This window comes from Lolium perenne, chromosome 3, assembly GCF_019359855.2.
Source record: "Lolium perenne isolate Kyuss_39 chromosome 3, Kyuss_2.0, whole genome shotgun sequence".
NCBI lineage: Eukaryota > Viridiplantae > Streptophyta > Magnoliopsida > Poales > Poaceae > Lolium > Lolium perenne.
In genome coordinates, this window is record NC_067246.2 from 338,744,034 (window position 1) to 338,769,883 (window position 25,850).

General features: G+C 45.4%; 1 protein-coding gene and 1 long non-coding RNA gene across 2 annotated transcripts; both read left to right on the top strand.

Moving 5' to 3' along the window:
- The first annotated feature begins 197 nt into the window (after positions 1 to 197).
- Positions 198 to 19,901, top strand: LOC139838295 (uncharacterized). Its single transcript, XM_071827701.1, has 5 exons — positions 198 to 883; positions 1,191 to 3,100; positions 3,407 to 4,394; positions 18,452 to 18,914; positions 19,776 to 19,901. The coding sequence occupies exons 1-5, from the start codon at positions 198 to 200 to the stop codon at positions 19,899 to 19,901; spliced, it is 4,173 nt and encodes a 1,390-aa protein (XP_071683802.1).
- Positions 19,902 to 19,915: 14 nt separating this feature from the next.
- LOC139838659 (uncharacterized) lies at positions 19,916 to 22,888 on the top strand. Its single transcript, XR_011756365.1, has 3 exons — positions 19,916 to 20,241; positions 21,265 to 21,345; positions 22,612 to 22,888. It is a non-coding gene; the product is annotated as an uncharacterized lncRNA (long non-coding RNA).
- The last annotated feature ends 2,962 nt before the right edge of the window (positions 22,889 to 25,850 follow it).

Genomic DNA, 25,850 nt, shown 5'->3' on the forward strand with positions numbered 1-25,850 from the left:
GCCATAGGGAAAAGTGTTTTTGAAAATTTTCTATACTATGGTTGCTTCAATATCATCTGCTATCAATCTCCACATATAATCTATACCTTTGCCATGTTGGTATTTTCATGCTAACATGTCTTCTCTCTGTTGTTCTGTTGATATCTTGACCACTTCCTTGTTCCGGCGCCTGACTTCTTTCCGATATCCTCATGCAGATGGCGTATCAACAGGTTGTCCGCATGACCCAGTGCGAGGACACCCGTGGTTTTCCGGCGCTGCTACGCGAGATGCTCAGCTACTTGGGCTTCGTCTGGTACCCTGAGTACTGGGTGTCCGAGATTCCTCGTGGCGAGCACCAGCACCACTACAGAGCTGTGGTCTACGTGCCCGTAGATGACTACCGCAAGTTTTCGGAGCACTCTTGTGAGGCCACAGCGAGCTCTGTTGAGATGGCTGTGCAGAGAGTAGCGTACTGCATGGTCATTATGCTGCGCTCCACCTACACTTGTTTCGACAGGTCACCGTACCGCTACGTGCCAGCTGGGGTTCGCATTTCGCAGTCTCGGTATGCCACTGGTGAGTACGCTGACCCGGAGCAGGAGAACAGCCGCCTGTTCATGACAGCTCAGTTCGTGCAGTGCCAGGACCGTTTCACTCAGGCCCTTCTTCTCGAGTTGGACTCCGTCACCGAGCAGCTCTGGCACGCACGGCAGCACCTGGCAGCTTATACCACTCCTCGGCCGTCACACCCCTCCTACCCGCAGAGTGTGCAGTTCCCTCCCAGTTGTGCTCCTTCAGATGTTGGAGGGTACATTCCTCGCCGTGGGCAGCTTCTCTCAGTCGACCCGCGTCACCGAGGGCCACTTCTGTACGGAGAGCAGGGTCCTGAGGCTCACTCTTTGTACGCTCCGAGGCTCCGTCTCCCCGTGGACCAGCACAGTCGTGGTCGTCGCCGTACCAACTGACACCGTGATGACTACCAGCCCATGGGTGTTGAGTGGATGCGTTAGAGTTACTATCTTTGTATCCATGTGTGGGTTGTAGTTGTTCCATCCTTGTATCCGGTTGTATGGATCCCATGTGTACTTGAACCTTGTATGGTGTACCTTGATGAATTCTATGGATCGATGTGTTATCTGGTCTTGAATCCTTGTTCTAAGATTGTTGTCATATGTTGTTTCAACCATCTTAATGTTTTCCCTCAATAGGATGGTTAGACCTCCACCACCTCCTCCGCTGGGACCAACCCTGTTGCAAATGACTCAACTGTTGGGTCAGATGCAGCAAACCCAGCACAACTTTGATCAAGCTCGTCAAGGCTATGGCCGAGTGATGATCCGGGACTTCCTGCAGCTGAACCCGCGATCGTTCGACTCTACGCCTGAACCGCTGGATGCAGATGATTGGGTGCGCGATGTCAACCGCATGCTCAACACAGCGGGAGTCGCCCCAGAAGACAAGGTGCGGTTTGCGACTCACCTACTGACTGGAGGGTCCGCCGCATGGTGGGAGAACTTTCTCGAGATGCGTCCCGCCAATGCGCCTGATGTCACATGGGAAGAGTTCCGGGAAGCTTTCAGGAGCCACCACATTCCTGAAGGGCTCGTGGATAGGATGAAGGAGAAATTCCTTAGTCTTGTTCAAGGCAACAGAGACGTGATGGCGTACAACATTGAGTTCGCTAAGCTGGCTCGCTATGGTGGTGAAGAAGTGTCTACTGATGCCAAGAAGCAGAAGAGGTTCCGTAATGGCCTCAAGCCGGCACTCAAGTACGCGCTCACTCATGTCACAGTGGAAACCTTCGACAAGCTTGTCAACACTGCTGTCAAGGAAGAGTCGGGTAGGCTTGCGTTCGAGGAGTCGCGCAAGCATACTCGAGAGGTTGGTGCTCCTTCAGCATCAGCACTGCCTCAGAAGCGCAGGCTGTGGGTTCCTTATCCCGCACCGCCAAGACAAGCTGCACAAGCTGGGTATGCTCCCCGCGCAGCAAACGCTGGGTATGCTCCCCGCCCTCCCACCCCACAGCTACAGCAGAGGACCTACCAACCTCCGCCAAGGCCTGCATATGGTGGACCAAGGCCGATGGGTCCACGTGCCGACCCCACATGCTACAAGTGTGGTCAGGTTGGGCACATCTCTACCTTCTGTCCTCAGAAGCTGCCTCCACCACCACCTCGCTCTACTGCAACAAATGCGATGGCTCGTGCACCAGCTCCGGGCCGTGCCTTCAACAACAACAACAGGCAAGGTCCGAGGGCTGCTCGTGTCAACAACCTCAACATCGAGCAGGCTGAACAAGCTACCGACGTCGTGCTTGGTACTTTGCTCGTTAACTCTATCCCTGCAAAAGTTCTGTTTGATACAGGAGCTTCACTTTCTTTTGTGTCGCTTCCGTTCTCTCAAAAGCATGAGTTACCGGTCGAGTACTTGTCCAAATCTTTCACGGTTGTTTCTCCCGGAGGAATGTTGGAAGCGCTAAGAATAAGTCATGGCAATCAAATTCAAATTGGAAACCATGTGTTCCTTGCGTCCCTCATCGAGCTAAGATCTTCTGGTATCGATGTCATTCTTGGCATGGATTGGTTGAAGGCCAACAAAGTTGTCATTGATTGCGCCGAGCATTCAGTTTCTCTTCCTACTTCGTCAGGAACCTTGACCTATACACCTTCTCAAACACCTTCCGTTCAGCTCTTTGCTTTGAATCCTAGTTCTCTTCCGGAGCTTGAGTCTATACCGGTGGTTTGCGACTTTCCTGACGTCTTTCCTGAAGAACTTCCAGGTATGCCACCTAACAGGGCTGTTGAGTTCGTCATTGAACTAGAGCCTGGAACAGCTCCTATCTCAAAGCGGCCATACAAGATGGGTCCAAATGAGTTGGCTGAACTCAAGAAGCAGCTTGACGAATTGCAAAAACTTGGTTTCATTCAGCCAAGCACTTCTCCATGGGGATGTCCTACCATCTCCGTGAAGAAAAAGGATAAAACTGATCGATTGGTGGTTGACTACCGCCCTCTCAATGAGAAAACGATCAAGAGTACATATCCTCTTCCTCGCATCAATGAGCTCTTTGACCAGCTTGCGGGTGCAACTGTGTTCTCTAAGATGGATTTGAGAAGCGGTTATCACCAAATCAAAATCCGCAAGGAGGATGTACCCAAGACAGCCTTCAAAACTCGTTATGGTCTCTATGAATACACCGTCATGTCCTTTGGCCTCACTAATGCTCCTGCCACTTTCTCTCGGTTGATGAACTACATTTTCATGGAGTACCTCGACAAGTTTGTGGTAGTCTATCTCGATGATATCCTTGTCTACTCCAAGTCCAATAAGTAGCATGAAGAGCATCTTCGCCTCATCCTCCTGAAGCTTCGTGAACATCGTCTTTATGCCAAGTTCTCCAAATGTGAATTCTGGCTTCCTCAAGTCGTCTATCTGGGCCATGTCATTTCCGGAAAAGGCATTGCTGTCAATCCTAAAACCGTCAAGGCAATCGTTGAATGGCTTCCTCCGAAGAATGTCAAGCAAGTGAGAAGTTTCCTCGGTTTGGCAAGTTACTGCCGCCGCTTCGTTGAGAATTTCTCCAAGATCGCCAACCCTCTTACCGATCTCCTCAAGAAAGACAAGAAGTTCCTTTGGTCTCCTCAATGTCAAGAAAGCTTTGACCTCCTCAAGCGGAAGCTCACTTCCACACCTGTTCTTGTTCTTCCAGATACTTCTAAACCTTTCCAGATATTCTGTGATGCCTCTTTTCATGGGCTAGGCGCTGTCCTCATGCAAGAACGTCAAGTTGTGGCGTATGCTTCTCGTCAGTTGAAAAAGCATGAACTCAACTATCCCACACATGATCTCGAACTTGCAGCCGTGTTACATGCTTTAATAACATGGCGCCAATACTTGTTGGGCAACAAATGTGAGATCTTCACCGACCACAAGAGTCTCAAATACATCTTCACCCAACCCAACTTGAACCTCCGTCAAACGAGATGGATGGAAACCATCAAGGACTTTGATCTGTCTATCAGCTACACTCCGGGCAAAGCTAATGTCATGGCTGACGCCCTTAGTCGCAAATCCTATTGCAACAACCTCATGATTCAAGAAAGTCAACCTGCTCTTTATGAAGAATTCAGGAAATTGAATCTTGAGCTCGTTCCCCAAGGCTACCTTGCAAACTTGGTGATCACGCAGACTCTTAAAGATAAGATCCGAAAAGGACAGTTGCGAGATATTTGCAGCAAAAACATCAAAGAGAATATGCACAAGCCCAAGTACAAGTCCTTCTCTATCGACGATCAAGGAACTCTGTTCTTCCAAGGTTGTTTTGTTGTTCTGAACGATCCAGCTCTGAGAAACCTCATTCTCAAAGAAGCTCATGACACTCCTCTTTCTATAAATCCTGGAAGCACAAAGATGTATCTCGATATCAAGTCTACCTATTGGTGGACTAGGATGAAAAGGGATGTTGCTCGCTATGTCTCAGAATGTGATGTCTGTCGCCGTGTCAAAGCAGAACATCAGAGACCTGCCGGTGTCCTCCAACCCCTGAAAATTCCTGAGTGGAAATGGGATAAGATTGAGATGGACTTTGTAACTGGTTTTCCAAAGTCTAAAAAAGGCAATGATGCTATCTTCGTGGTGATCGACCGTCTTTCCAAGGTTGCTCACTTTCTTCCTGTCAAAGAGACAATATCTGCTAGTCAGTTGGCTGAGCTCTACACTGCAAAGATCGTCCCTCTTCATGGTGTTCCCTTGGAAATAAGCTCTGATCGTGGAAGCATCTTCACTTCCAGATTTTGGGCTAGCTTTCAGAAAGCTATGGGAACTAATCTGCTCTTCAGCACAGCTTACCATCCGCAAACGAGTGGGCAAGTCGAAAGAGTCAATCAGATTCTCAAGGACATGCTCCGTGTGTAACATCCCAAAAATTTCAAAATAAAACAAATGAACTTCCCTAGTTCCAAATTTTGGAACCAACAAAAACTTTTATTCAATTAAGTTTGATCCATAGTAATCTTGCTTAATCCTTGTGCTATTGCCATGATTGCTTGTTATAGTACTTTGAATAATCTTAAAACCTAAACCTCACCCCTCTTTTCATCACCTTAGTTAAAATAAAATAAAAGGAAATTAAATAAGAAAAAGGTATATGTGCCTATGGCTATATGTATAAAACTTTACCCTAAGCCTTTCTACTTTGCTTAGAGGTTGGAAAACCTTCATACACCTTACCTAGTACTTATCAAACCAAATCCAAGTGGTTTCCAAAGAAAATAAAAAGAAACTAAAAATGCCATAGAGGTATATGAGAGAAAAGTGCAAATTTGTGAATTTGAGAAGATTGACCCTAGAACTTGTTGTGAATGGTTGGATCACTTCCATATGCCATTTCAACACTCAACAACATCAATTGGGTCAAGCCAAGTCAAATTAAAAATCAAATGCCACATATGCATAGAGGCATATGTGACACATAGCCATTTCACCCAACTTTGACCTATGGCTTTAAACCTTGACCAAATGTTGGGAAACCATCTCTCAACCTAATATAACACTAAATTGACCCTAACCCATGTCCAAGTGAAGCAAGGGGAACAATTTACAAAAATAATAAAATATGACACATCACCTCTTATGTGTTATGGCCATTTTTGCAAATCTTTGATCAAGACCTTTTGAATTGGTTTCAATAGTTGGAAAATGTTTCTAAACTAATAAGAACCACTTTAGAGTCAACAAAAGTCAACTCAAATGGGGAGATTTCAAATAGGGAGAAAATCCCCAAAATTCACTCACATACACTTAGCCAAATTTGCAAATCTTCAACCAAGGCCACCAATGCTTGATCTATTGCTTGTAGAATACTTATATATGATAAACAAACACAATTGCATCAAAGAAACAAGAATCAAATCAAAGGAAATCTCAAAACCATCTCACATGTGATGATGGTCATTTGTGTGACTTTTAACATGATCCCCTCTTTACCCCTCTGGCTTTGACTTTTCTTCAACCAAACTTGGTAAACTATGACCATGTCATCCAAGACCATATGAAGGTGAACAACTTTCATGTTGACCACCATACCTAATGTTGACCAGGTTGACCAGTATAGTTTTGACAAGAGGGGACTTTGAAACAAAGAGAAGATGATCCACTTTTTGAAAACTTGCAAAACAACACCAAATTGACCACCACCACCACCATTCCATCCCTATGAATATATGAATGAGATCCACCAAGGGAATTTTCAAAATTTGAAAACTTTTTTCTTTCGGCCATATCGTCAAACACCTTGTGGGCATCACCTATTTTTGTGCCCATGCTAGGATTATGGTTGGACCAAGTCCAACCCTGCACTCCCTCTGCATCCCTGTACCCCTCTGCATCACTGCCAAGCCTTGCCTGCCCTGGCATTGGACCATTTTTGACCAGAACACAACCATGCCGAGCTCATGTCACTCACCATGCCATCCCCTCCTCCTCTCACATCCATCTCCCCTCACCATGTCCTCTGCCTTCCCCTGACCCTCCTGAAGCCGCTCCTGCAAGCCATTGACCAAGATGACGTCGACACCGCCCAGGCCAAGCGCGCCCAGACACGCCCCGACACGCCCAGCAGCTCGCCAGGACGCGCACCAGGACGCCTCTGGACGCGACAGGACGCCGCCATGCCCCGTCGCCTCGCACCTCCCCTCGCTCTCCCCTGGCACCAATCGCGTCGCCACGGTGCCCTCAATCTCCCAGACATGCTCACCTGCCCTCGCTCGCCCTGTAGCCGTCGTCACGGATGACGAACCCCCGCCACCGTACTGCCATACTGCGCCGAAGAGGACGACGCGACTACACCACCTCTGGCCTCGCCATGAAGCGCGTCAGCATCGCCTTGACGTCGCCAACACCCTGCGCCCCTCGCTTGCCCCTTCGTCGCTTTGGAACGGCGATCTCGCCGTCGACCTACCCCGAGCGCCACGGCCACCCCTTGAACCTATAAAAGGAGACCCCTCCGCAACTGATTTCTCACGCCAATCTACTCCTCTCCTCTCCCTGATCCTCCACCGCTCCTCTCCCAGCCACATCATCGCCGGCAGCTACCCAATTGCGAGCTGAAGACCCGCAGCACCGCCGCCAAGCAAGCCGTCGATTGCGGCCACCATCCGAGCCGCCGTCTGCTCCATCTTCTTCCTCTGCCTCGACAACGTCGCTGCAGCCCGTCGCCGTCGATCACCGTAGCCTGGGAGCACCGCCGACCTCCTACCTCCGCCGTGCCCGCCGCTGTTTCTCGCTGAGGACGACGACGACGCTGCACCGCTCGATCCCCTTCTGATCCAACGGTCGAGGTTAGCCCATACCGGTTCGGTGTTTTTTTTAAAAACAGACTGACAGTGGACCCCACTGTCAGGCGGCCCGCCCGCATCGCCAGCATAGCTGGGCCGGCCCAATTAGTTTCCCGCGCGTCTGTTTAGTTTGAATTCTTTAAATTTAATTTAACTCAAATTTGAATTCTGGTGCTGTGTTCAAAATTGCATAAATCCAAATCTACTGAGCCAAATTCGACAAACTTTATATTTTTAGAAAGCTTAGAGTTTTCTCTATCAAATGCCACTGGATTCAAACCTAGATCTTTTATAGAATTAAAGTGAGAAAATAAACAAGACAGAGACTTTTCTGCCTTAGAAAAATTATTAAAAATCAACCCTTTTGAATTTTGAGGTGATTCCACCTCTCATAATTCACATTTAACAAACTCTAATTTATTATGTAAAAATATGGTATAGGTTCTGTGTATGATCATGGCCTAGTTTAAAGAGTGGCCCTATGGTTAGTTCTAGATCATTTAAATTAGGCAAGATAATTTATTAAAATGTATGAGAACTTCCCTCTCCTTTAAATCTTGTCTAAATTAATTCAACATGAGGTAGATACCATGGCTAGTTAAATCTCATATTGAATTAGTTGATGATATTAAATCATTACTATGTGTTATTAAAATGCATGAGGTGCACCACCTCTTTTAAATTATGTTCAGAATTAGGGTTCAAAGCTATGATGTGTAGAACCTCATTTAAATCAACTTCCCAAGTGGCATAAAGTAATGTGATGACCCTTATTGGTGGGTCTCATATATGCTCACTTGAGGATATTAAATCAAATAGAATTTAAATAGCATGAGGTATGGAACCTCATTTAAATCATTTCTCAAATGATAAGTATGAAGAGGTTGACTTTGGTCAACCTAGGTCATATATTGTTCATGAGAGAAATTAAATCTTAATAAGATAATGAGAGGAAATTATTTCTCTAAGTAATTAAAAGTAACACCTTAATTAGTATGAGAGGAAATTATTTTTCCTAAATAAGAAAACAACACATTTACCCACTTAATAGTAATGAGTGATGCTAGTTTACTTGTGTAAATTATATGAGGTGTTTCACTTCATTTAAATCTTGTCCCAAGTACTTTCATATGAAGTTTGAACCCCTAGTCAAATACTCTCACAGGAAATACTCGGAGATTTTAAATCATAATAGGCATTATTAAATGGTATGAGGTATCCCTACCTCATTTAAATCATTTTCTCAAATAACGATGATGAATGGTTGACTTAGGTCAACATACATTCATGTGTGATGGTTTGAGAAATTAAATCTTAAAGAAGATTCAATGAGAGGAAATTATTCCTCAAGAACTATATGGAAACTATCATTTACATATAAAAGGAGAGGAAATTATTCTTCCCCAAAGCAAGACCACCAATGCACCAAATGGTATTAATCGTGTGAATAGAATAGTTTGTGTGAATACATGTGATGTTTAGAATAGCCAATGAATTGTTTGGTGATTGTATCCTCGTATTCGTTTATAGACGCTAGTACCGGAGACTATCAAGAGGAGGAGGTTTTCTACCAAGAGGAAGAAGAAGAGAACTTTGAGCACAACACCAACCAAGGCAAGCTAACCCCATTGCAAGCTAATATTCTTGCAAGCTATTACCAATGCAAGCTAGACTAATGCAAACCATTTTGGTTGCAAGTTCATACTCTTGCAAAGTGCAAAGCTCTCCAAGAGCAAGGCACCATTACATTTTACTTTATGAACCTATCCCAAGTTTTCACCTTACCAGCTTTATTTGATTTTATTTATCAAAGTTACTTTTTGATTTATGATTCACTTGGTCGAATTGTAGAGTAGTACAAGAGAATCACACTTAGCCTAGCAAGTTCCAAGATACTTAGCACCCCTCATAACTAGTGGCTAGTGCTCAATATTAAAAGTGACTACTCTAGTTGGGAACTTGTGAATTGAAATGACTTTGAACACCTTGGAATGATGAGTCATTCTATTCAGAGATTTTGAAGGTGAATATGACTGGTGAATGACTTGGTGAATTTTACAAAAACACTGATGGTTGGGTTCGGATGCGATACCATTCCAATTTTACAAGTACCCCCACAATACCTGAATCTGGGTAAGGCTTAGCTGGAAACTTATGTATTTTAGTATGGGTTCCCTCTGAACAAGCGTCATAGGGGTTATGCTGAGGCTGCCTCCGTACTGGTGAAGTGATGTGAAATGACGTGAAATGAGGTGAATGTCCGGCCCAAGCCCTGTGCAGTTCCTGTGCCTATCTGCCGTCTTCACTGGGAGGCCAAGCTCATGGGGAGAGGTGCCTATACTAGAATATGTAAATGAAAGGTTAGGATTGGTAGTTCGCGTACTGCGTACGATAAATCAGGGCCAGTTACCCCTGACGAGCTATTGCAATTGTTGTGGCACAAGTGTACAACCTCTGCAGAGTTAAACCTATTCGAATAGCCGCGTCCGCGATCATGGACAGTTGGAAAGGCCATACTGTTCCGTCATCAGAACTTTTCCAAAAATATGAATGGTGACTTGTGACTTGAGTTTGAAAGGTGACTTTGACTTTGAATCACAACTGAGTTGTGGGAATGACACTAATGTTCCCACTTGAGTTAAGTTAGGCAAATGAAAAGTCTTGGTTTACTAAAGTGCTTATGAAATAAAACTGGCTTTATGCAAATGAAACTAGAGCTTAGCATCCCCTTCCCTAGTTGATAATACTTACCTTAGTATTAGTTTGCGAGTACTTTAAAGTACTCATGGCTTTGTCCCTGGCTATTCAAATGGCCAGACTATGAAGAGGAGTACCAGAACCCGGAAGAAGGACAGCAGGACGTCTACGACAACTAGGATCACTCCTGACGTCAACAGTTGCCTGTGGAATAGATGGACTACTACTACGCTACTTCGCTTCCGCTATGTGTTTTGTAATTGATCAATAGATCATCTACTATTGTAATGAGACTGGATCATGTGATCCTTTGTTGTAAGACAATTACGATGTTGTAATGAATGATGTTCTGTGATATCAATCTATTATGTCTCGCAAAAACAATATTCCTGGGATTGCGATGAATGGCATAATAGGCATCTGGACTTAAAAATCCGGGTGTTGACAAGTTGGTATCAGAGCCATTGTTGACCTTAGGAGACCCTAGTTAGAATGGACGTCTGTAAAAAACTTAGTTTCAAAAACCAATGAAGTGAATATTTGTGAAAACTTGTTCTTACTCTTATCCTTGAGATCTTTTGCAAAAATGAGAAATCTATACTTTACTTTCTTTACAAGCCTACCTAAAATGTTGCACACGTGACTACTTCTTTAACTTACTCCTCCTCTTTGTTCACAGATGAAGTACCAATGGGAGTCCTATCAGCTTGGTTCCGGAGGCGACCTAAGGTCCGAAAAGGAGTTGAAGCAACTAGTGGACTATCTAGGACACCCGTATCCCGAGTTCTTCGGAATACCCCTCAAAGCTCAGTTAGGAGAACCACCTCAGTGGGACGTTTCTACTGATCTACGAAGGAAGCTTGATGCCCCGGTATGGGAAATCATATGGTTTTCTGTAACGGGAAACACTTGGAAGGAAGGACTAGTCAAGGCTATGCAAGAAGCAATTTCCCGTCTGTGTGGACAAAATGAGGACAAGATCAAGAACACTCGTTTCATCTACTACCCAAGACATGACTCCATGGGAAGACCGATGACCATGCCCCCACCCCCGGAGATGAACCACTATGTAGCACATCAGGACTTCAGGCTGTACAAAACCCGCAGGGATTTGGACAACGCCCTCGCCTCTCGCCAAGCACATCACCCGTGAAGACGAAGAATCCACCCTGAAGAGTAGTATCACCCCAGCACTTAAGTAGGTGTGAGTTGTATCAGGATCCCCCTTGTACCGTAGAGCGAATGAATGGTTCTTCAAACCAACGGTGTGTTAGATTTGTAATGTGTGAGGCTTGGTATGAATGAAAAAGTGTTGTTGGTTTTTACCCCCGCAACACTACTCAAAATTTCAAATTGTGAACTTTTCAAATTTTATCTCAAACAAACCATAGAAATTTCCCTCTTATCTTATCATATACCTCAATGTTCAGATGGCCCCACCAACCCGCAACGCCACCCCAGATGCCATGATGCAACTGCTGCAGACGATGATGGCAGACCGAGAAGTCGAGAGAGCTGAACGCCAAGCCAACATTACCGCACTGCAACAGATAGCTCAGAACAATCAAGGCCACGGAAATCACGAGCACCTTGGATCAAAGCTGAAGAACTTTCAGCACACCAACCCTCCGATATTCAACAAGACTGAAGAGCCCCTCGATGCTGATGACTGGCTCCAGACCATGGAGAACAACCTCGAAGTTGCGGGAGTTGAAGCCGCAGAGAAAGTACTGTTCGCCACCCACTACCTGTCAGGACCTGCACGAGCCTGGTGGATAAGCACCCGTGCCATGAATGCAGGACAGATGATGATCTGGGAAGACTTCAAGCTGAAGTTTAGCAAATACCATGTGCCCCAAGGACTAATCAAGAAAATGAGAGACGAGTTCCGTGAACTCAAGCAAGGAAGGATGTCCGTAGTGGAATACCGCGACAGGTTTCTCACTCTGTCAAGGTACGCCCCGGATGAGACCGACACCAATGAGAAAAGGAAGGAGAGATTTCTGAACGGACTGCATGACGAGATGCAAACTGTGTTAGTGAACATTCCGTTCGCTGACCTCGAAGCCCTAGTAGACTCAGCCATACAGATGGAAGGAAAGCTGCATCAGGCCAACGAGAACTGCAAGCGCAGAATGATGAACCAGAATGGACCCCACCATACCCAGAAGTACCGCAATAACTCTTCTGGAGGATTCACCCCAAGATACAACAAACCCCCTGCTCAGAGTTATCGCCCCAACCACCACAACAACAACGGAGGACCCCCGAAGCCCGGAGGCAACAACAACAACAATCACAACAACAACACCCACCCCAACAACAGCAACAACATTGGAAACAACAACAACCCCAATACTGCCCCAAGGACTGGAAGCAATGCTACCCCCGTCACCCCTAAAGACAAGTCAACTGTGAACTGCTATGAATGTGGAGTTGTGGGTCACTACTCCAATGAGTGCCCCAAGAAGCTTGCCAAGATTGCCGCCAATACCGCAGCACCTGCTCAGCAACAGCGCCGCTTTGCAGGTAGAAGGAACCAGAACAACAACAACGGCCGCCTCTACCACATGACTGCCACTGAAGCTCAGGAAGCACCCCAGACCATGCCAAGTAGGTCTTCCTGTTAATAAAATGCTCAACCTCTCTTAGGAACCTAACTTTTCTTAAAATCTCGGGACGAGATTTGTTTAAGGGGGAAGGGTTTGTAACATCCCAAAAATTTCAAAATAAAACAAATGAACTTCCCTAGTTCCAAATTTTGGAACCAACAAAAACTTTTATTCAATTAAGTTTGATCCATAGTAATCTTGCTTAATCCTTGTGCTATTGCCATGATTGCTTGTTATAGTACTTTGAATAATCTTAAAACCTAAACCTCACCCCTCTTTTCATCACCTTAGTTAAAATAAAATAAAAGGAAATTAAATAAGAAAAAGGTATATGTGCCTATGGCTATATGTATAAAACTTTACCCTAAGCCTTTCTACTTTGCTTAGAGGTTGGAAAACCTTCATACACCTTACCTAGTACTTATCAAACCAAATCCAAGTGGTTTCCAAAGAAAATAAAAAGAAACTAAAAATGCCATAGAGGTATATGAGAGAAAAGTGCAAATTTGTGAATTTGAGAAGATTGACCCTAGAACTTGTTGTGAATGGTTGGATCACTTCCATATGCCATTTCAACACTCAACAACATCAATTGGGTCAAGCCAAGTCAAATTAAAAATCAAATGCCACATATGCATAGAGGCATATGTGACACATAGCCATTTCACCCAACTTTGACCTATGGCTTTAAACCTTGACCAAATGTTGGGAAACCATCTCTCAACCTAATATAACACTAAATTGACCCTAACCCATGTCCAAGTGAAGCAAGGGGAACAATTTACAAAAATAATAAAATATGACACATCACCTCTTATGTGTTATGGCCATTTTTGCAAATCTTTGATCAAGACCTTTTGAATTGGTTTCAATAGTTGGAAAATGTTTCTAAACTAATAAGAACCACTTTAGAGTCAACAAAAGTCAACTCAAATGGGGAGATTTCAAATAGGGAGAAAATCCCCAAAATTCACTCACATACACTTAGCCAAATTTGCAAATCTTCAACCAAGGCCACCAATGCTTGATCTATTGCTTGTAGAATACTTATATATGATAAACAAACACAATTGCATCAAAGAAACAAGAATCAAATCAAAGGAAATCTCAAAACCATCTCACATGTGATGATGGTCATTTGTGTGACTTTTAACATGATCCCCTCTTTACCCCTCTGGCTTTGACTTTTCTTCAACCAAACTTGGTAAACTATGACCATGTCATCCAAGACCATATGAAGGTGAACAACTTTCATGTTGACCACCATACCTAATGTTGACCAGGTTGACCAGTATAGTTTTGACAAGAGGGGACTTTGAAACAAAGAGAAGATGATCCACTTTTTGAAAACTTGCAAAACAACACCAAATTGACCACCACCACCACCATTCCATCCCTATGAATATATGAATGAGATCCACCAAGGGAATTTTCAAAATTTGAAAACTTTTTTCTTTCGGCCATATCGTCAAACACCTTGTGGGCATCACCTATTTTTGTGCCCATGCTAGGATTATGGTTGGACCAAGTCCAACCCTGCACTCCCTCTGCATCCCTGTACCCCTCTGCATCACTGCCAAGCCTTGCCTGCCCTGGCATTGGACCATTTTTGACCAGAACACAACCATGCCGAGCTCATGTCACTCACCATGCCATCCCCTCCTCCTCTCACATCCATCTCCCCTCACCATGTCCTCTGCCTTCCCCTGACCCTCCTGAAGCCGCTCCTGCAAGCCATTGACCAAGATGACGTCGACACCGCCCAGGCCAAGCGCGCCCAGACACGCCCCGACACGCCCAGCAGCTCGCCAGGACGCGCACCAGGACGCCTCTGGACGCGACAGGACGCCGCCATGCCCCGTCGCCTCGCACCTCCCCTCGCTCTCCCCTGGCACCAATCGCGTCGCCACGGTGCCCTCAATCTCCCAGACATGCTCACCTGCCCTCGCTCGCCCTGTAGCCGTCGTCACGGATGACGAACCCCCGCCACCGTACTGCCATACTGCGCCGAAGAGGACGACGCGACTACACCACCTCTGGCCTCGCCATGAAGCGCGTCAGCATCGCCTTGACGTCGCCAACACCCTGCGCCCCTCGCTTGCCCCTTCGTCGCTTTGGAACGGCGATCTCGCCGTCGACCTACCCCGAGCGCCACGGCCACCCCTTGAACCTATAAAAGGAGACCCCTCCGCAACTGATTTCTCACGCCAATCTACTCCTCTCCTCTCCCTGATCCTCCACCGCTCCTCTCCCAGCCACATCATCGCCGGCAGCCACCCAATTGCGAGCTGAAGACCCGCAGCACCGCCGCCAAGCAAGCCGTCGATTGCGGCCACCATCCGAGCCGCCGTCTGCTCCATCTTCTTCCTCTGCCTCGACAACATCGCTGCAGCCCATCGCCGTCGATCACCGTAGCCTGGGAGCACCGCCGACCTCCTACCTCCGCCGTGCCCGCCGCTGTTTCTCGCTGAGGACGACGACGACGCTGCACCGCTCGATCCCCTTCTGATCCAACGGTCGAGGTTAGCCCATACCGGTTCGGTGTTTTTTTTAAAAACAGACTGACAGTGGACCCCACTGTCAGGCGGCCCGCCCGCATCGCCAGCATAGCTGGGCCGGACCAATTAGTTTCCCGCGCGTCTGTTTAGTTTGAATTCTTTAAATTTAATTTAACTCAAATTTGAATTCTGGTGCTGTGTTCAAAATTGCATAAATCCAAATCTACCGAGCCAAATTCGACAAACTTTATATTTTTAGAAAGCTTAGAGTTTTCTCTATCAAATGCCACTGGATTCAAACCTAGATCTGTTATAGAATTAAAGTGAGAAAATAAACAAGACAGAGACTTTTCTGCCTTATAAAAATTATTAAAAATCAACCCTTTTGAATTTTGAGGTGATTCCACCTCTCATAATTCACATTTAACAAACTCTAATTTATTATGTAGAAATATGGTATAGGTTCTGTGTATGATCATGGCCTAGTTTAAAGAGTGGCCCTATGGTTAGTTCTAGATCATTTAAATTAGGCAAGATAATTTATTAAAATGTATGAGAACTTCCCTCTCCTTTAAATCTTGTCTAAATTAATTCAACATGAGGTAGATACCATGGCTAGTTAAATCTCATATTGAATTAGTTGATGATATTAAATCATTACTATGTGTTATTAAAATGCATGAGGTGCACCACCTCTTTTAAATTATGTTCAGAATTAGGGTTCAAAGCTATGATGTGTAGAACCTCATTTAAATCAACTTCCCAAGTGGCATAAAGTAATGTGATGACCCTTATTGGTGGGTCTCATATATGCTCACTTGAGGATATTAAATCAAATAGAATTTAAATAGCATGAGGTATGGAACCTCATTTAAATCATTTCTCAAATGATAAGTATGAAGAGGTTGACTTTGGTCAACCTAGGTCATATATTGTTCATGAGAGAAATTAAATCTTAATAAGATAATGAGAGGAAATTATTTCTCTAAGTAATTAAAAGTAACACCTTAATTAGTATGAGAGGAAATTATTTTTCCTAAATAAGAAAACAACACATTTACCCACTTAATAGTAATGAGTGATGCTAGTTTACTTGTGTAAATTATATGAGGTGTTTCACTTCATTTAAATCTTGTCCCAAGTACTTTCATATGAAGTTTGAACCCCTAGTCAAATACTCTCACAGGAAATACTCGGAGATTTTAAATCATAATAGGCATTATTAAATGGTATGAGGTATCCCTACCTCATTTAAATCATTTTCTCAAATAACGATGATGAATGGTTGACTTAGGTCAACATACATTCATGTGTGATGGTTTGAGAAATTAAATCTTAAAGAAGATTCAATGAGAGGAAATTATTCCTCAAGAACTATATGGAAACTATCATTTACATATAAAAGGAGAGGAAATTATTCTTCCCCAAAGCAAGACCACCAATGCACCAAATGGTATTAATCGTGTGAATAGAATAGTTTGTGTGAATACATGTGATGTTTAGAATAGCCAATGAATTGTTTGGTGATTGTATCCTCGTATTCGTTTATAGACGCTAGTACCGGAGACTATCAAGAGGAGGAGGTTTTCTACCAAGAGGAAGAAGAAGAGAACTTTGAGCACAACACCAACCAAGGCAAGCTAACCCCATTGCAAGCTAATATTCTTGCAAGCTATTACCAATGCAAGCTAGACTAATGCAAACCATTTTGGTTGCAAGTTCATACTCTTGCAAAGTGCAAAGCTCTCCAAGAGCAAGGCACCATTACATTTTACTTTATGAACCTATCCCAAGTTTTCACCTTACCAGCTTTATTTGATTTTATTTATCAAAGTTACTTTTTGATTTATGATTCACTTGGTCGAATTGTAGAGTAGTACAAGAGAATCACACTTAGCCTAGCAAGTTCCAAGATACTTAGCACCCCTCATAACTAGTGGCTAGTGCTCAATATTAAAAGTGACTACTCTAGTTGGGAACTTGTGAATTGAAATGACTTTGAACACCTTGGAATGATGAGTCATTCTATTCAGAGATTTTGAAGGTGAATATGACTGGTGAATGACTTGGTGAATTTTACAAAAACACCGATGGTTGGGTTCGGATGCGATACCATTCCAATTTTACAAGTACCCCCACAATACCCGAATCTGGGTAAGGCTTAGCCGGAAACTTATGTATTTTAGTATGGGTTCCCTACGAACAAGCGTCATAGGGGTTATGCCGAGGCTGCCTCCGTGACCGGTGAAGTGATGTGAAATGACGTGAAATGAGGTGAATGTCCGGCCCAAGCCCTGTGCGCTCCCTGTGCCGACCGTCTGCCTTCACCGGGAGGCCAAGCTCATGGGGAGAGGTGCCTATACTAGAATATGTAAATGAAAGGTTAGGATTGGTAGTTCGCGCATCTGCGTACGATAAATCAGGGCCGATTACCTCGACGAGCTATTGCAATTGTTGTGGCACAAGTGTACAACCTCTGCAGAGTTAAACCTATTCGAATAGCCGCGTCCGCGGTCATGGACAGTTGGAAAGGCCATACTGTTCCGTCATCAGAACTTTTCCAAAAATATGAATGGTGACTTGTGACTTGAGTTTGAAAGGTGACTTTGACTTTGAATCACAACTGAGTTGTGGGAATGACACTAATGTTCCCACTTGAGTTAAGTTAGGCAAATGAAAAGTCTTGGTTTACTAAAGTGCTTATGAAATAAAACTGGCTTTATGCAAATGAAACTAGAGCTTAGCATCCCCTTCCCTAGTTGATAATACTTACCTTAGTATTAGTTTGCGAGTACTTTAAAGTACTCATGGCTTTGTCCCTGGCTATTCAAATGGTCAGACTATGAAGAGGAGTACCGTAACCCTAAGAAGGACAGCAGGACGCCTACGACAACTAGGATCACTCGACGTCAACCAGCTTGCTGTGGAATAGATGGACTACTACTACGCTACTTCGCTCGCTTATGTGTTTTGTAATTGATCAATAGATCATCTACTATTGTAATGAGACTGGATCATGTGATCCTTTGTTGTAAGACAATTACGATGTTGTAATGAATGATGTTCTGTGATATCAATCTATTATGTCTCGCAAAAACAATATTCCTGGGATTGCGATGAATGGCATAATAGGCATCTGGACTTAAAAATCCGGGTGTTGACACCGTGCCTGTGTTATCTCCTTCGGCATGAAATGGGAAGAATGCCTTCCATTCGCTGAGTTCTCTTACAACAACAGCTATCAAGCCAGTTTGGGCATGGCACCTTTCGAAGCTCTCTATGGTCGCAAATGCAGAACACCTCTAAACTAGTCTGAAACTGGTGAAAGGCAAATCTTTGGCCCCGATGTCATCAACGAGGCTGAAGAAAAGGTGCGAATCATTCGTGACAATCTGAAGATAGCACAATCTCGGCAGAAAAGCTATTATGACAGCAAGCACCGTGATATGATCTATCAACCTGGAGATCAAGCTTACCTCCGTGTTACTCCTATGAGGGGCACTCATCGCTTTGGTATCAAAGGCAAGCTGGCGCCAAGATACATTGGTCCCTTCAAAGTTCTAGCAAAGCGTGGTGAAGTCGCTTACCTCCTTGAACTTCCTGAGAAGCTCTCAAAAGTGCACGATGTCTTCCACGTGTCACAGCTCAAGAAGTGCTTCAAAGATCCGGACCGTGCAGTTGATCACGAGTCCATCGACCTCCAAGAAGACCTCTCCTACAAAGAGCATCCCGTTTGGATTCTTGATGAAGCTGAACGTCGAACTCGCAACAACTCTGTGAAGTTCCTCAAGGTGCAGTGGTCGCACCATTCCGATAAAGAAGCAACTTGGGAGCGGGAAGATCAACTCCGTTCCGAGTACCCGTCCTTTTTCTCTTCTTCCTGAGAATCTCGGGGCGCGATTCCTTCAAGGGGGGGCGTTTGTAACATCCCAAGAGTAACACCTTAGTCCTTTTACTTTTCTTGCATTTGTGCATGTCATCATGTTGCACTCATGCATTTAATCATCTTGGTTTTACTAAATTGCATTTGGTTTTGGCTCTGCTTTGTTTGCTTGTTGTTCTTCCTCTCTTCCTCTATCTTGGTTCATCCCCTCCTCTTGTGATGTTCCAAGAAAGGCACACCATCTTCCCCATCTCTTAAACCCTAAAACAAAAAGGTCATGGCCAAATTTTCTAAAATTTGGTGTCAACCCTAACCTCTTCTTTGCTCAAACCAATTTATGATTGGGTTGGAGATACTCCATCCCAAGTAATTGGTTTGATATGTAAAACAACCAATATATTTTTGTACATAAAATCATGGAGCTATTCTTCCTTTCTAGCTCTATGCATAATCCCTTCTTTTATTCTTCTTCTATCATCACATGTGATATGGTGATCTTCTCATATTCTTCTCTCTTCAAATTTCAAACAATTCCTTTCCTCCAATACATAAAACAGTTTTGTATTTTGACAAGAAAATAAAAATCAGAAAAGAGAGAAAGAAATAAATAAAAAGAAACCCTAACCTATTCTAGCCGGAGCCCATCTCTCCTCTCACCCCTCTCACCTTGGCAGCCCACCAAAGGTGGCCCAGCTTTTCTCTCTTTCTCACCGTGGGCAAACCCACCGAAGCCCACCTGATGGCCTGGCCCATGACCACTTACCTGAAGGGGTACGAGGTCCCCATCGTCGCCCTCCTTTCCACGTCGGAGAACGACACCATATCGAGCATGGCGAGTCCCCTGGACGCCACGTCCCCTCCAACCTCCATCGCGCGGCTCCTCCCTTCCCCTTAAGTAACGCAGCACCCTCTCCAGGAACCCTAGCCCCTTCCCCATCGAGCGCCGCCGCCACCTTCCTCCCCATCTTCTCCATCTCCTCCCTGGAAAAAACCCTACCGAGAGAAACAGCTCGAGTCAACGTCGAGCGCCACCGCCGCCATGGCCTGCATCGACGCCACCTGAGCGTGGGAAAAGGTTCCCCTACCTCTCCTCTTCGTCCTGGACGTCGTCCCGAAGCCGACCGCCACCGGTAGCCGCTCGAGCTCGTCACGGACGTCGCCGTCTACCCCGTCTACTTCGTCATCCTCGTCTCCGACTTCTTCGCCACGTCCCTCTCACCACCGACACCACCGAGGTGAGCAGCAGCAGCAGCCACACCTCTCCTTCCCCTTCTCAACGAAACCGAGCTCGACATGGGGTACGCACCACTGCCGACGCCTTTGCCACGGTGCCGTTTTCCGACGAACTCTGCCGGCGGCACCGACCATCTCAGCACGAGCCACTGGATCCACTGGATGCACAACATCACGGGCTACGATTTAGAGTTTTGAATCACTCAAATCGACGAAGAATCACGACGCCCACGTCATTTCGAAATCCACCCAAAAACTGTTTGCAGTTTTTGTTGTTCGTCGACCGTGTCGCTGACCTGTTTTCCGGTGAGAAACGCCGGCGACACAGAGCACCACTTCGGCCATTCTTCACTCTGTTCACCTCCCCCCACATCCCTCTCTCCCAACCCGTCGAAACCCTCGCATAGTACTGCCCAGTTTCGTCGCAAGCAACACTTTAAAAACTGTGCATAAATCTGCCAACAGTACACATCTGCCACGTTTTTTTTCTTCTCAGCTATCCCGGAGACAATCCTTTTCCTGTCTGAAGTATTTCTGCTTTCAGAAATCGAATCGCAGCGCAGTGGCTCCGTCCTCTGGACCTCACCGAGGAGACCCGGGTTCGAATCCCCTCACGCGCGGATTAAATCCAACCTTTTTGGGCTATGACATGCTAACGCTGACGTGGCCAAGGTCCCACCTGTAAGCGTCAAGGGCTAGATCCACCTCAGTGCAAAACAACTCCCGCCCAAATCTGTCCCAAATTCGAAATTCTTTTCCTTTTCTTTTTCGCATTTTGAAATCTGCCTAAATTTCAAACAAATTAAATTGGCACTTTTTGAATTCCAAATCTGGCAAACTTTATATCCATCTGATGAGAATATGAAGTTTGTTTTGGGTTTTGAACAATTAAAATTTGGACATATTTAAATCTGAAATTAATTTGAGTAATATGGCATAATTCATATCTTTAATTGGGCATTGCATACTTGTATTGATTTGTGCTATACTTTCCTTGTATGTGTTATTTGGTTCTTCTCGAGTAGACGCCGATGCAGAGCAGTTCGAGCAGGAGTACGAGCACCCCCAGGAGGATCGTGCCTGTGCTTCTACCGCTGATCTGACAGGCGAGCCCACCCCTTCACCTATTTTACATTTACATGCTCTTTTGATCTATTGCTATCCCTATGTTGCGATTCTGTTGTGTCACGTGTCCTATTCCACCTGTTACCTATATATCCGAGATACACCTCCTCGCCCTACCTATTGTTTGTTGTTTGCCTGCTTTGCGAGTCGTAGGTGAGTTTAGGGTTTTTGTTGATATCTCAAAATGTTCGGGATATCTTGTTGGGATGTTGACACATGCACTACCTTTTCGAAAATGAAGTTGATAACTTTTGCTACAATTAAAAATTGATATGGGATAATAATATTGCAGAGGCATCGGTGAGCCCCTTTGCGAAAGCATCGGATTTTTGTCTCGCTTGTGTCCCCTAGGACCCGAGTTCTTGTTATCTGTTTCTAAGACTGAGCGCGCTAACCACTCGTGGGAGGTTTTATCGGGACCCCCCATCACCCATTACCATTTCTCAAGTCTGTTGAAAAGGGGGCCATAACCTTGGTTTTATTTGGCGCATGCATGTTTATATACTGTTGCCTTCGGGTGTTTACTTCCTGTTGCCTTCGGGTGTTTTATTCTGTACTGCACTGCATAATTGCTAGACGACTTATCTAGTGCTTGGCCGTTAGTGCCCGCCTAGACGCCTACGCAACCTCTGGGTCTGTCTCGGAGTACGGCCGAACTTCGTCACGGGTAGCTTAGTTGGATGGCCCCCCTAGGCATTCTTACAGATCTGGGAACGGTCTTGTTGTGAGACTCCACACTTGACTATGCGGGTTCGAGCATGCGTGTATGGTAACATTGGTGCACCCCTGCAGGGTAAATCTTATCGATATGCCGTGTCCGCGGTTATGGACGACTTGGAGCTGTTTAACTCGATCATAGAACAACTTACACCTAATCTGGTCGCTAATAATTTGCTAATAATCTGCGTAGTAAGTTAGTACTACTACAACGGATATGGAATAAAATTGTCAACTGTGTGAGTGCCTTGCCAGTACCTCTTGGCTAAGGGGGATCGCATCGGCTGGGTTTTGTTTGCAGAGTATAGAACCGCTAGATTATGCGCTCTCTCACCTTCTCTAATAGACGAATGTTGTAGCGTGTCTCTATTGGTTAGTTGCTTTGCTGCCGCTAAACTCCACATATAGCCGGGCGAAGTTTACACCACCCACCAGCAAGCATAGCTGGTCTTGTCTCGCAAGTACGTGCCATTTGGTACTTACCCTCGTTTTTCTCCCGCTTTTTCCGGTACCCGCTTTTCGACAAACAGGTACGACAGATGATGAGCAGTACGCTGGAGGCTACTTTGTCGAGTTCACGGAGGACGACTTCGTCGAGTAGTAGGATCGCTTCTAAGGCAGCAGCCTGTGGCTTGTTGGTTATGGATCCCGCTTGGTTATCTTCAGGACTCTTAGTCCAATTTGGATCTTGTCTGTTCTCAGACTATTTGCTACCTCTATGTATGATGTACTGATGGGACATGTGTCCTTTGCGTGTCATTTGGATCTTGCTCGGTAGAGCGTTGCTATATATAAATTTTATTTCCATCTTTTGTGTCGTAAATGGTCATGTTGTGATATTCAATCTGTATTCTACCCTTGTATCCTGTGCACAGTGCGTGTATGTGTGAAGTGCACAGGAAGGTGAAGCACTCAGGCTTGGAAAGCCTAACATGAGCCTATGAGGTGGGTGTTGTGTGCATGGGCGTGTCGAGCTGTTGCTTGGCCTACCCATAAGCTTGGGAATGTGAGGCGACCTCGCGGTCCTTCGTAGTGACCTCATGCACATAAACCCCTCGTACCTGCCCGCTCTGGGTTTTCCTACTCCTGGGGCTTACATCCTCCACCTGCTGGTAGGTTAGAGTGGGTACGGTGGAAGCCATGAGAGAGTGATGAAAGATTGTAGAGATGTGATAATGCTGGCCAAGCCGGGCTACATATATAGAGTGAGAAATGGCGGGAAAAAATGTGGGCGGGAAGACAGGAGGCGGGAAGACAGTGGCGGGAAGAAATATGGGCGGGAAGACAGTAGGCGGGAAGACAGAGGCGGGAAGTAATGGCGGGAAGAAGAGGAATCCAGAGCTGGTCATCTAACCTTTAGTCCCGGCTGGTGGGTGCAACCGGGACTAAAGGTGGTTTTTGTGTCATCTAACAGAACTGTCGGTGGGAAGAAATGGTGGGAAGCGGGGGGCGGGAAGACATGAGGCAGGAAGACAGATGCGGGAAGAAATGGATTTTTCTGAATTTTTTGATATATTATTTGTATTTTCAAGATTTTGAAATGAATTAGTTTTATTTTCCTGAATTTTTTAATATATTATTTGTATTTTTAAGGTTTTGAAATGAATTAGTTTTATTTATCTGAATTTTTTGATATATTATTTGTATTTTTCAGATTTTGAAATGAATTAGTTTTATTTATCTGAATTTTTGATATATTATTTGTATTTTTCAGATTTTGAAATGAATTAGTTTTATTTTTCTGAATTTTTTGATATATTATTTGTATTTTTAAGATTTTGAAATGAAAAGTATTTGGAAAAACACCTTTAGTCGCGGTTGGCAAGGGTCTTTCCGCGGGAACCAAAATTCCGGCGAAAAAATCCTTTAGTCGCGGTTGGTCTGGCCAACCGCGACTAAAGACACCAACCGCGACTAAAGAGTACCTTTAGTCGCGGTTGGTCTCCAACCGCGACTAAAGGGTCGCCCTATATATTTGCGCGGGTGCGAACAGCCGCGCCACTTCTCAACTTCTCCGCCGAACCGTCAGGCTGCCCGAGCGCCATCTCCGCCGTCAGGCTGCCCGAGCGCCGCGCCGTCGCCGTCGCCGCGCCTCTATCGCCAACCGCCGCCGCGCGCTCGATGCTGCCGCCGCGCGGCCTCTCGTCGCGCCTTCTCTCGCCGCGCACCTCGACGCCGCCGTAGCAACCGCGCCCCGCCGTCGCCGCCCTCTCGCGCGCACCGTCTCCGCCCTCGTCGTCGTCGCCCGCCGTCGCCGCCGCCGCCACACACACGTGCGCCGCCGCCACGGGAGAGATGGAGAGGGGCGCCGCGCGCGCCGGCCGGCCAGTACAAAGTACGGGCGGCGCCCGGCCGCCCCTCAATCTCTCTTTTTTTTTTCTTAAGAAAATTTTAACTTAACAAAAATCTTGACTTAATAAAATTTTAACTTAACAAAATTTTAACGTAACAAAATTTTGACTTAACAAAATTTTAACAAAATTTTAACTTAAAAATCTTGACTTAAAAATTTTGACTTAATAAAATTTTAACTTAATAAAATTTTAACTTAACAAAAATTTAACAAAATCGGAGAACGTAACCACCGCGCGTATACGGAGGGGGCGGCGAGGGGGCGGCGCACAACTTTGTGCGCGCGCCCCCTCGTCGCCCCCTCCGTATACGCGCGGTGTTTTTTTTGGGATCGAGAGGGGGCGGCGAGGGAGGCCCCTAAAGTGTAACTAAAATTTGTAACTTAAATTGTTACTAAAATTCTGTAAACTTAAATTCGCCGGAGAACGCTGATACGTCCAATTTGCATCACTATTTTATATCATAATTTGCTGTTATTCATTGATATATTTCATATTGGGACACATTACTTATGTTATTTCATCTATTTTGCATGTTTCATCGTTATTGGAGGATCGAACACCGGAGCCAGGATTCTGCTGGAAAAAGCACCGTCAGAACGCAATATTTTGGAAGATCAACTCTGGAAGGAAATTATACCAAAAATCCTATTTTTCAAGATGACGAAGGAAGCCAGAAGGAGGAGCCAGGAGCAGCCAGGGTGGGCCCACACCCTAGGGCGGTGCGGCCCAGGCCCTGGCCGCGCCGGCCTGTGGTGTGGAGGGCCCACGACCCCTTTCGCCTCCTTTTCTTCGCCAAACCCTTCGTCCCGAAGACCTAAGCCACAGAGGGTACCTCGCGAAGAGTTCTGACCGCCTCTGCGGGGCGGAGAACACCAGAGAGAAAGAGCTCTCCGGCGGGCAGGAATCCGCCGGGGAAATTCCCTCCGGGAGGGGGAAATCGACGCCATCGTCACCGTCATCGAGCTGGACATCATCGCCATCACCATCATCATCATCTCCACCATCATCACCGCCGTCATCACCGCTGGACACCGTCACCGCCATAGCAATTTGGGTTTGATCTTGATTGTTTGATAGGGAAAACTCTCCCGGTATCGATTTCTACTTGTTGTTGATGCTATTGAGTGAAATCATTGAACCAAGTTTATGTTCAGATTGTTATTCATCATCATATCACCTCTGATCATGTTCCGTATGATGTCTCGTGAGTAGTTCGTTTAGTTCTTGAGGACATGGGTGAAGTCTAAATGTTAGTAGTGAACTATGGATGAGTAATATTCAATGGTGTGATATTTAAGTTGTGGTGTTATTCTTCTAGTGGTGTCATGTGAACGTCGACTACATGACACTTCACCATTTATGGGCCTAGGGGAATGCATCTTGTATTCATTTGCCAATTGCGGGGTTGCCGGAGT